The sequence below is a fragment of the Lipophrys pholis genome, assembly GCF_963383615.2.
Source record: "Lipophrys pholis genome assembly, chromosome: 2".
NCBI classification, from domain to species: Eukaryota; Metazoa; Chordata; class Actinopteri; order Blenniiformes; family Blenniidae; genus Lipophrys; species Lipophrys pholis.
Genome location: NC_137636.1, coordinates 13,667,646 through 13,680,286, shown reverse-complemented (window position 1 = coordinate 13,680,286; position 12,641 = coordinate 13,667,646). Strand labels below are relative to the sequence as shown.

Genomic DNA, 12,641 nt, shown 5'->3' with positions numbered 1-12,641 from the left:
TCAGAAAGACAACATTCCTTGGCGCGTGTCTCCCGCCAAAATGACTCTGATAGTATGTTGCGCACATGATTTCTCTATGTCTGTAACTTTGTATTTAATTTCAGAAAAAGAAAAGGTTTGAGGTTATTAGGTGAAGCACCAGGTCAAAATGTGTGTTTTTGGTTGTGCTGGGTCTTAAATCAAGTTCCCTCTGGCCACTCTCATTTACAGAGTTAAGTACATCCCAACACAGCTTACCAGGGATAAGTACCAATTTCCTTTGGGTGAAGTACTTTAGTGTTCGACTCACGTCTTTTTCTTTGATTATCCTTTTCTCGTTGTTCTGTGATGTTTGCAGAAAAAGCTAACTTTGGGCCCCTGAGCCTCCTTCATTTTAGGCTCTTAATGCATTCTTAATCTTAATACCATTCCCTTGAAAGTGGCATTAAGCACCATCTTTTTGACCTCAAGCAAATCCAGATACAAAGACACTTTGGCATGGTGAGCAAATGTCAAAGGAGGAATCTTTTTTTCCCCAACATTCTCTGACTTAAAAATAAATAATAATTTTTTTATTTGGTTCCTGGCTAGTCATTGCTGCCACAACGCCGCATTTTTATGACCAGATCGATTGGCTTATACGCTACATCTTTAGATTTTTATCAATGAGAATTACACGGAAATCCAACTGAAGAATGCAAAACCAAATATTATTGATAGAACGAAGACTGGAGCCCTCAAACAATTGTGTCAAGGCAGGTATTATATAAGGCTATTGAAAGCATATGTTCTAATAGCGGCGTAAAGTAGAGCGATTGGTTTTGACAAGGTTGTTTTTTGGGGTTTATTTGCATTGCGCTGATGTGTAACAGGACAAACTGTCTTCATGCAAATGGAGGCTGTGTTTGCTGATGGTGGATTCTCAGCACAAGTCACAACTCTTGATCATTGCAGTTTTATCAATAAAGTGCTTGAAGATAAAGTTTCTCCATTTGACACCTGTCGCTGCACAGCAGTAATAAAATGTTTCTCCTTTGAGTTACCAAACTTTTTTCCTCCCTGACCCCAGTGTGTACGACCTCTCTGTCGGAAGCATGTGCTTGCTGTTTTAGTTTGGCAGTTCTGCTAAAAAAGAAGCTCTTCATGCAGCTTCATAACAAGTGTCCTGCTGCGTCCTGCTCTGTGCTCACTTCTCTCCTGTTGTTCGACCCACAGGACTGCTCCAGTTCGGAGGAGTACACTGTAGCTGCTGCACTGCTGCCCCTCTCTACAGCCTTCTACAGGGTAAGAGAATAAAGTCAATCAAGACTATTTCGACCATCTTCTTCCTAAAGCGTATGGAAATGAATGGTTTTGCTCCCATAGGAGTAGAATTGGTTTGCACATTTTATATTTAACACCAGATCATATCATATATTTAAACTTAAAAAAAAAAAAAAAAGGCCCCACAATAACACTTGCTCTTATTGGTTGGGTGAGGCTAAAGGCTTTGATAACTTCACGCAGGTCTCAGTTAGACACAGCGTTACAGGAAGGGAAAAAGTGCCTTGATCCGACAGTGTCAAATATTTCAAACCGGTCTAATACGATGAACAAAACATTGAAATAGCAGCTGCAGAGCTTGTATTTGTTGACCACAATGATGGAAAGCAAATGGTGAAAAAGATGTAAATAGACATCTATCAATAAATGACTGGTAAAAGGCCGTCATTATTTCTTATTTATATTTTCTCTTCTAGACCCTGTACCATTACAATAGATATTAGGTGAGTTATTTCCATTTGAGTGGCTCAAAAGACTTACAAACCCATTGAAATTTGTCGACAAGCAAAGGTGTTCTCGCGGAGAAAGACAAACATTTGCAAGCTCATATGTCAAACTTCATATTTTTCTTTAACATCTGCCGAAGAAAAATCTAAAACTTTTGAAGCGGCTTCGCCGACAAGGTCGCGTCCTCTGTGGGAACATGTGGTTGTGTGATTTTCCTTCAAAGATGTGCAAAGTGTGCAATGTGTCAGCAGCTCATCTAGATTCATACAAAACATCAGGTTTCCTGCTATTTCAGCCTCCCTTCACTTTTATTGCAGCTATTTAAGAACTGGAACTAACCTACAAAATCTTTTTCAGCGTTACGATATTCTATGTCAAAGAAAGGGATTTAGATTTGTTTGAAAAAAAGGTGTTAAGTTCTATGACAGTTACGGTTTTGATAACTGAGTTATCGTCAAGTTGGACATCACTCCGTACTGTAGAGAGGCGTCTCAGCAGGGAATAGCCAGAGGAAGAACAGCTTTCTCAACCTTTGCCCTTTGCTGATCCCGGAGCATGTACGTACTCAGTGCAGCATGTCAAAGCCTCCACAGTGAAGTGTAAAATAACAACTGTGGTCTCTGGTTTCTAAATTATCACCAACATGGAGTATGTGGTCAACACAGCTCTTTCCTTGATGCTTGCTTTTTGCCTTAGTGACAGACACGAGGCCCACGCTCGTTTTTTTTATTAATTTTTTTGTTAGCTGCCAGTGCCCTTCTGAGCTGGACTGAGATCCAGCCCGCTGTAGACCACCACATGACTCATCCAGGCCACATGCCACTGATATTACTCTTGTTAGATAAGCCACATTTGTCGTTTTGTCTTGTGTTCTTGATTCAGTCGGTCTCTTATTTAACTCGGTGCTTCTTAAATCTTGTACCAATTACAAACCACTGTTTCATAACCATATATGTTATTCATGAGATGCAATTCCTGTTCTCTGCAGTGATTTATTCCTGTTTTTGAACAACATTTTGAAGTGATTTCTAGTCTGAAGGGGACAGCAATTTAGATGGAAAGATATTTTGCGAGACAGGCTTTTTCTTGTTGAACAGATGATTGAAAGCAGTGACAAGCTGCAGCCCACCCGCACTCACAGGGCAAAAAGTAAAGTGAGGTCAGGAGAGAATCTGCCAAAAGTATTTGTAATCTCAGATTTAATGGAGCAAAGACCATGCAGTGGAAATGTGAGAAAAACGGCGCTTAGTAAAGGCGCGTCACTGCAGCTGTCATCTTGTGTGTGGAGACCAAGAGCCATGCATGATCCTGACATCTCGCGACCGCTGTCATTGCATCATACTGTTTCATGTGTTTGCTTGCCCTGTTTTATCTTTTGATTAACAACTTGGACACATAATTTGTAGGACTTTAGTAACATAATTGTGATGTGTCTTTATTTTGCAATCCTTTGCCGACTCTGTAACTAAGGAAGCGGAGCAAATTCTGATGGCTAAAATGTAGCCGCCTCTCGCAGTTCGCATAACAAAATCCCGAAATATCAGAATGTCCCAGATTGTTGACAAAGAAATGACAAACAACAATAACAGAACTGCTTGCTCGTCACTTACATTAGCGCAGTTGGCGGAATCATAATTAAATTACTGTCCCCAGCTCTTTTTCCATATTTGTTTTTTAAGGTATACCTGCCTGATGAATTACTTGTTCAAGCAAATAGCCAATCACACAGCAGGAACTCATGTAGAAATAGTCTAGGTCACCTGCTGGAGTTCAAACCGAGCATGAGAATATGGATCAAGGTTGATTGAAGTGACTTTAAATGACATAGGATGGTTGTTAATGCCAAACGGGATGATTTGAGTATCTCAGGAACTGCTGGTCTACTGGAATTTTAACACACAAACATTTGTAGGGTTTACAGGGAATGATCTGGGGGAAAAAAGTGAATATCCGGAAAATGAGTGGTTTGCGATTAGAGAAAGGCAACAGTTGCTCCAATAACCATGAGTGCCACTCAGGTCAGTTAAGAGGAAACTGATGCTACAGCCTGCACAGGTTCAACATACAGTAGTTGGACAATAGAAAGTTGGAAAAGCATTGAATGTTTTCATATGTCTGGATTTCCTTTGTGACATTCAGATAGTGAGGTCGTAATGTTTCGTAAACACTATGAAAGCATGGGTCCATGCTATTTAATAAAGCAGGTGGGGGGTGTTTCCTTGGGCCACAGTGGACCTCTTAGTGTCAATTGAGCATTGTTTAAACGCCACATTGTCTCGATTTACCGACGGCTACTTTCAGAAGGACAATGCACCCACAGGCAACAAAGACATGTGAAAAGTGTTGTTTTTTTTAATCTGGATATATAAACTTCTCTTTAGCTTACGCCATCTCAAACGGGACATTCACATCATTTATTTGCATCTGACAAATCTGCAGCAGATGGAAGGTTCTACCTGAAAATCTCTGAGGCTTGCTTCCAACACCTTGCTGAATTTATACTCCAAAGTAAAGGCGGTACTGAAGGCAAAAAAGGAATTGAACATGGTGTTTACAAGCTGTTCATAATGAAGTGGCTGGTGAGTCAGTCCCCTACTTTTTCCCATCACTAATCACAGCAAATCCCAGCGAGAAACAATTCCTGCAGGTGATTGGCATCATTCAGTTATTATTAGCCAGTTCGCACTGATATGAGTTTATTTGTAATGCCACTAGTAATTAAGTGAGTGAAAGATTAAATATGAATGCATGGATTATCATTTTTACATAAATATTCATAAGGTTTAAAATAAACATTACAAATATTAGTGGCTTTAAAAAAACCAAAAAAAAAGACAGGATTCTTTGCTGAAGGGCATTAGTACTTTATTTTGAAATTAACTTCCCAGTCTGTAAATACAAGTCTTAATCATTGCACCTGTTACACTCAGGATTTACATCATATACATCTTAGTTTGTTTTAGTTGTTGCAATACATCACATGGCAGAGCTGATATTTATTTTTACTGCGCTCAGTTTAAATCTCTTGGTCCATCATACTGGAATAAAAATGATGAGCCAATAGGATTCTGGGTATTTGTGTTACAAGTGTGGTTATGACTCATTTCTTTAAATTAGCTTTGTTGGGGCAAGTATAATGTGAGGTCTCTTCTCCTGGAAATATTAAATATTAGGAGAGATATTAGTTTTGTGTTTTTCCAAGGCCACAAGTTGTTGCTGCTGTGGATCATTGACCTGACCCATTTAACTCTGTTCTGACTTCAACAAGTTTCGAGAGCGGAGGATGTGTTTATGTCAGATCTGTTGCCTTTTAAGAAGCTGGTACAGACTTTGCATTATTTATGATAGTTTGCTTGATCAGGAAATACAGACTTCATCTTTCAATAAATGCTCCTCTTTTGCTCAGGCGCTGTGTATTTTTTACCCATAATCTAGATGCAGGAGTCAGGCACTGGTCGTGTTCCTCTTTTCTTGCTTTCTTGGCCAGACTTCAGCAGACTTGCACTTTGGCCCTCATGGCCCCCGGTCCCCATGGTCCTTAGGTCTGGAGGTCAGGAGACATGGGAAGCGCCTTTGCTTTACAAATGTCTGCTTCCAGAACTTGCTGGCTGGAGACCGTGTTTAGTTTTATTGCTCGCCATGTTGACATTGAACAGATTATATTATTGACCCAAATTTTACATTCTGTTGTTTTCCTTCCCCATTTCTTGGGTTTTCTTTGAGCCTGACCTGTACAGTATGTTTTTCTGAAACAGAAGCACTTGGTGACGTACATCTGACAGCTCTGGAGCAACATTTGAGATTGACAGGAGCTATTAGCAAAATATCTTTGCATGCATCAGTTGCATCATTTGACTGGTGTAGATAATGTTTATCTAAATGCCACAACCTTTGCACAGGTCCCCTTTGCTTGAGTTGAGGTTTTAAATATTGCAGAGATCATCTGATAAACAGTTTCTGTGGCATTTATTATCCAGTGCTGGTGGGGTTATGGTGATATGAATACACGTCACCAGTGTCAACAGCTTTTGTTATTCTGTTCTTTGCAGTCGCACGTCATGTGTTCTCTTGCATTTGCATGTTTCCTAAATCCCTCTGCTGGTGGTGAGGCACAGTGAATATGGCAGCGAGTGGATAACCCAAACACAATTTTGCATGACTTCCACAGTGAAAGCATTTCACTGTTAGCATTCTTTCCTGTCAGAGTTTATGCACAGCGGGCTTTGGCGGCTCGCTCTGTCAACCTGCTCTTCACCATGTCCTCACAGGGGATAAATTATGCTCTGGGTGACCCCCGAGTATCTCTATGTCCCGCGCTTGACTTACAATATCCATGTTTACTTTGTTTCAGAACATTTATGTGACTCGTACATTGTGTTTTTCCACAGTTATGGCCTATGGATGCTATGATCTGTTTGTTTACTAGTGTGACTTTCAACATTTCAGACTTTGTTTGTTTCACCTGACTGAATAGGATAAACACATTGCATAGATGCAGGCTTTTTCAGCTTGTCAGGGTTTCTGTAGTTTTCCACACAATACTCTGGCTCATGTCGTTTTGCAGAGTGAGGAGATGGATTGTTTTCGGGTCAGGCGTGTACTCTTGCCGAGGATTTGTCCAAGAAGTAATGACTGTTTTTTCTTCAGGAATGCTGCGACTTCTTCCAAAACACGTAAATAATGTGGCTGCCCCAAGGCTGGTGACATATCAGATACAGCAGTCTTTGCGTACTGTCTGCATGCGAGTCTACACACCGGCACCGTCTCCGTGTCTCCGAGACACGCAGTGGGCATGTGTGATGTCGGTGTCTGTTCAGCTGATGTTTGGAGGCTGGAGTCAATCATGCTGTGAACCTCTGGATCAAGTCACCGAGTTCAAAACAAGATCCTAAATCCTGATAGCCTCATTCCTCTGACCTGTACGAAGCATTTTCCCCCTTTTCTCTCTCCCCTTGTGGTTTTTCCTGCTTGTTTTTCACCCTTTCTCCCTCAACCCTGCATTCCTCCTCTTCAATTGTCACACCGCCAGATGGGTCCGATAGTCGTGCACTCCCTCCTTCCCCTTCATCTTCACTTCCTTCTTTCCTTTCCTCCTCCTTTTCCTCTCCTTTCTTCTCTCCTTCCCTGTCCTCCTCCTCTTCCTCCAACATCTGTCTTACTAGGCTTTGTGTATTATAATTTTAGGAAGAGCCGACCTCGGTCAAAATGACCCGCACATATCTGATAAGCCAGAAAAGTACAGCCAAGCTGAGTATAGACAACACTGACAGATCCCACTGACGGGACCCCCCCCCCCCCCCCCCCCCCCCCCCCCCCCCATACAAACATTCACACACACACACACACACACACACACACACACACACACACACACACACACACACACACACACACACACACACACACACACACACACACACCCACGCAGCATCTGTTGCAAGACCCACAACATTCATTGGCCAGAAAGGTGTTTTAATGCTTTCCAGATAACTTCACTTCTTATCATATTTGTAAAAGTTTATTTTTAGCTGCATTTCGTCTTCTTCATTAGCCCTCTCCTACACATTCAACCTCCTTGTACCGAATATGCCATAGTTAGCATTTCTGTTACTTTGAGCAGTGGCGGGTTTGATTGCGTTACAACTTCTCTTCAATTCATTTCAGGATACTTTGAATTTGTCCTCATCATTTTATGCAGTTCCGTGTCTGGACTATGTCTCGTGTTCATTTGAACCCTTTTTTCATATCTTGTCACTTGTGTTTCTCAAAACTATTGTTTTATTCGCTGAAAGGTTCTACCGCTGGAAAACTCCAGATTTACCTGAAAGAAGAAAAGGTGAGGTTTGCGTCCATATAGTGACCGATACTGTGGCGCCCAGCGGTTCTGCTGTATGACTGTCCAATCAAAGACGAGATTCATTCACGTGACACATTCGTAACGTGACCCTCTCAGTTCTTCAAAAAAACAGTGACATTGAAGCCAGATATTGAAAGTTAGATTTGAAAGGTTACAGGAGTGCTCATTTTTACACCTATAAAATGAAAATCAGTCCAGTAAATGAAAATATGTTGAATCAACATTATGAATAGAATAGAGAAAATATCTTCTAACATTCTGTCATTGAGGATATGACTGTGTGATCGATGCACAGTGGTGTCGTCGCACTCTGGCCTCACAGCACGAAGGTGTCTAGTTCAAGTCTGATTGCCTGTGGGGGGGGGTCTCTCTATGTTGAGGTTGCATGTTCTCTCCATGAGTGTGTGGGTTTTCTCTGGCTGCTCCGGTTTACCTTCCACAATCGTATAACAAGCTTTTCAGATTAATTAGTGACTCTAGAATTGCCTGTCTTTATTGTTGCAGTGTGGTGGACTGGCTATTGTCCCTGGTCCTGGAAGAATTCTCTTCTCGTGACATGAAATGAAATTTGAAGTGAAAAGTGAAAAAGTGACCTTTCTTTGTGTTCATATCTCAAAATGCCTCAAACTACAGTTCCACATTCCTTTCTCTAAGAGAGATCACTGGAGTCTGTTTCTTGTTGTATCTTCAGCTCTTTCTCTAAAAACCTTGAAAAAAGGCGCTGAACTGCACAGTGTCATATTTCCCCAAAATAGTGGTTTCACTTTAGTAATCTAATATGAGCAGAAGAGCAGCAGGACACCCTGCCTCAGTTGTGTAACATGTCAGAACCTGTTTCAGTTTTTCATGATGTTACACCCACATTTTTCTCTATTTACATACTTTTTTTTTTGTTACTATATAAGGAGATGCTTTCCCGTTCTTGACCTGCCCTTTGACAGCGTGAAGTCATTCTGTGGCAAATGTGGCAAACAAAATACATCTGTATCATAAGGGAAAATGGTTGACATATTAACACCCACAAGCTGGGAATGTGACTCTCATGTTCACAGTGCTGTGCTCTTGCTGCTGTATGGGCATTAGCGCGTTTCTTTCTTGGCATTTGGCCCATCAAGCTGGGAATGGAGCTGTTTTGGTTCTGTCCATGATAATTATAGTAAACCACCCCCCCCCCCCCCCCCCCCCCCCCCCACAGTTCACATCCATCAAAGGCAAAACATGAAGTGATAATAGAAGCCGTGGTGCTGTGTCAGGCCCAGCGGAGAGAAATCAGAAGCTAATCTAATAACAGGTTTGAGCTTCTACATGCAGCCTTCAGACTTCAGATAGACGTTTGGTGAGCGTTCAGTTCGCGGTCTGTTGGCACACGGTGCTTGTTCAGAGATCGTGTTGTTTTTTTTGTTTTTTTGTGGCCTGATTTTGTCTGCCCATGTTGTTCAATGTATGGACGGTTATAATGCCTTCAGCTGAGGACTGTATGTTCCTGAGAGAAGCTGTTTTTCCAAGCATCATGTAATTTACTCTTCGGCCCACACTATCACAAAACAGCAGCTCTGTTCCCGAAGACATCCTGACTGAAAACACTACAGGGGTGGTCTTGGTATCCAATAGGACTTGTTATCTGTTTAAAAAGTTACAACTCGCACCAAAAGATGGATTTCACTGTAAACCTCCATGACGGGCATGTTTTTTTTTTCTTTCTTCTTTTTGTTTTGTTTTTCCTTCTCAATAACATTTTGGCAAACTCGTTTTCAAGGCACACTTACTGAATTCCCCTGATGCAAATACACATTGAGAAAAATAAACCTGCACTAACACTTACAGCCCACATGTACGCCGACACAGTGGTGTTCGCATTCAGCACATTCAGGATCCGGTCCATGCACTGAGGAGATTTTAAATCTGGGAAGGACCAGCTGCCTGCACATCTGCATGGGAAAATATAGAATAGTTGAATGAAAGAAGATGGTGCCCAATATGTTGAACTGCAGAAAGTCTTTTTGTTTGTCTGGATTCATGCCAAAGTATCTTGTCAAAGTCACAAATGCACAGAATCACCCCACAAATAAGGTTCCTGTGAGATGTAGATGTAGCTTAGTCTTTGACTCCAAATCTAGAAATAGAATTTAAACAAATGATACATGTAAGATGATTACGTCTTATCTTACGTGTTAGAAGTTCTTTTTGACTCAAAACTGCAAATATTCTTTGGTCAGATTGTGACGCCCGGACACGGTTTGAAAACACAGCCTGACTGTTTCACTTTTTAATCCAAATTAAATCTTTGAGATATTTTGTGAGTTAGGACACTCTGTGGCTTTCATGTCTTTTCAAAATGAATGTCAATGGATTTCCGATAAAGGTCAGCTGAGCAGCATGGGTTTGTACTGACTGAGAGTCATTATTGTATTCTAATACACATTTCCTTTTGTGTTTTTACATGTCAACAACTTACAATCACGTCGGTATCATAACAGATAATCGTCATTCTAACCTAAATCTAAACTGTAAAGCAGATAATTGCCCTGTGAACCTGCCAGTCAAACATGTGGTTTGAATTGTTTGCTGCAGGAGCTCCTCACTTTTTTCTTCTTTAGTCCTCAACAAGCCCCTCGTCACTTGATGCTTTTAACATGACAGTCAGTTTCTGCGGGGTTAAGAGTTCTTCTCGCTGCATTTTCTCCTGAAAACAGTGTTCACATTGTGTGCTTGCATAAATTTTCTGTCAGCCATCCTGTGACTGCGAGGAATCCGACATCTAACCACAGCAAAGAGTCACTTCTTTTAACATGACTCTGTGATGTGACGCGTGTTCTTGCAGAAACTGGCTGCAGGGGTCAACCAATTTGCCTACAGCTGCATACAGGACCATCCCATCTGGACCAACCAGCAGTTCTGGGAAGCCACTTTCTACAGTGAAGTACAGAGTCAAATCCGAGCCCTTTATCTAAACACCCCGGGGGATAAGGGCAGCGTCACAGCCAGGCTAAAGGTAGAGGATGCATGGATGGATGGAAATAATGAATCACTTATATTCCAATGTCAATAGATGCACAAACAACATTCTGCTGCACAACCTATAAAACTTGATTTGTTGACAAAAATATGAAGCAGCTCTTTGAAGGATGCTGTAGGATACCTATGACTATTGCTAATTGAGTGAGGTTTTAGATTCCCTGTAAGATCAGCCTAACAACAGGTTGTTGTTTTAAATCTAAATTTGTGGATATTAGTAAAGCATTGAAGATCATCATCACAAAATTTTTGAGTTTCAACAGTCGATCCATCGTCTGTTTGCTTTGACGACTCCAGGACAGCGGAGTCCCAGTGGCGAGCAGAGACGAGGATCACACGGCCATGGACTTGGCAGCAGAGCAGCTGCGTTCGTGGCCCGGCCTGGACAAGGAGAAGCAGCAGGAACTGGTGAAGAACGAGGAGAGCACAGTGTTCAGCCAGGCAATCCACTACGCCAGCCTCATGGTTTACCTGCTGGTTCCTTTGGACACCAGCAAGAACAAGCTGCTGCGCAGCACCCCCGCTACCGACTGGGAGAGTGGCAGCAACAGCATCGTCACCAACAGGTCTGAAGGGCAACGGCATGCTTTGAATGACTGCTCGAGTATACAAAAGAATGTTCTTGTACACATCCTCTCTCTCCTCTGTTTTTATCCATCTTAAAAAAAATGTTGTTTTTTTTAAAATGGACCAAGCAAAGCATATTTTTTGGCTTGTTCAGAGTGTTTAAGGTAGAGTAATCAGTTTTATCGACAGGAAAACCTCAAGGTATGGTTTCATGATTTGGGAGTACTAGTACCTCTGTTAATAAGGTGATGACCAAGACATGGGTGGATGTGGTGTACCCCACAGTCTATATGATACCCCCCCCTATTCAGCCAAATGGGCCGCAGCTCCTCTTCTTTTTCCGACCCACATCCATCCCGTGGGCCGACATTGCTACTGAACAAAACAGAGCGTGGCTCATTTCCTTCTGCTGGGGAGTTTAAAGCCTTCAATGTGTCTTTAATGGGGCTTTACTGCACTCACCCAAACTAAACACAATTGCAGTTGCAAGGGATTCACCATGTTCTGCTCTTACTACTGTAGCATGAAAACATGGAGACCCCCCACATTGTCTTTCCTTAAAATAGGATCATATTCAACCCAATTTCTCTTGTTGTCAATAATAAGAGCAACATATTGTTGTTTATGTTGTAGTTTTGGACATTTTGTTTGTCTTTTCTAATTTAGTCATTAGAACATGCTGTTATTTCTGTGATTTTTTTCTAATCCTCTCACCTCACAAAAATACTGCAGCCACTAAGTTATTTATGTGGAAATTTTCTTATGTCGTTGGACTTTGATTATTATCCCAGACTTGATTCCTGCAGAGAACATTTGGTTTTCATCACGTCATGTTTGCATGACGTGAAATGTTCTATTTGGTTAATTGTTGGAACGATTGATTCAGACATCCGACTCGTGCCAGACCGCAAATCACTGTCACTACTTTGTATCAGATGCATTTTTAAATCCACGTCTGTCAGCATGCGGCTCTCAGAAAGCCCTCAATGAAGCACGTTGGCCCTCCACTTCTTCTTCTTCACTGTGTCGCCATGTATGTTGCAGCATTGCCGGCAGTGTGGCAGAGAGCTTTGACACAGAGAGTGGCTTTGAAGACTCGGAGAACAGCGATCTGGCCAACTCTGTGGTCAGGTTTGTTGCTCGCTTCATCGACAAGGTGTGCACAGAGAGCGGAGTGACCCAGGAGCACATCAAGAGCCTGCACAGCATGATCCCAGGTACAGCGCTCATAGCCGAGTCCCTCAGCTTTATACGCTGCCACCCTCACATGTGTGTATGTAGCGCGTTAATACACTCAGGTAAAATCTGCACACATGCATGTGCATGAGTGTCTGTGCATATGGTAAGTGACCCCGGCATCTGACCCACAGGCATCGTGGCGATGCAGATGGAGGCTCTGGAGGCAGTTCACAGAGAGAGCAGGCGGTTACCTCCCATCCAGAAGGTGAGTGTT

At 42.0% G+C, this 12,641-nt stretch overlaps 1 protein-coding gene across 2 annotated transcripts in view; it reads left to right on the top strand.

Annotated features, from left to right (window-relative positions):
- Positions 1-12,641, top strand: part of sbf2 (SET binding factor 2) — a 100,184-nt gene that overhangs the window by 60,016 nt on the left and 27,527 nt on the right. For both annotated transcript variants that reach the window (XM_080493379.1, XM_080493378.1), the window contains exons 17-21: positions 1,195-1,263; positions 10,428-10,598; positions 10,919-11,187; positions 12,233-12,405; positions 12,559-12,632. In XM_080493379.1, coding sequence (XP_080349505.1) covers positions 1,195-1,263; positions 10,428-10,598; positions 10,919-11,187; positions 12,233-12,405; positions 12,559-12,632 — 756 coding nt within the window. The remainder of the gene's footprint in view (positions 1-1,194; positions 1,264-10,427; positions 10,599-10,918; positions 11,188-12,232; positions 12,406-12,558; positions 12,633-12,641) is intronic.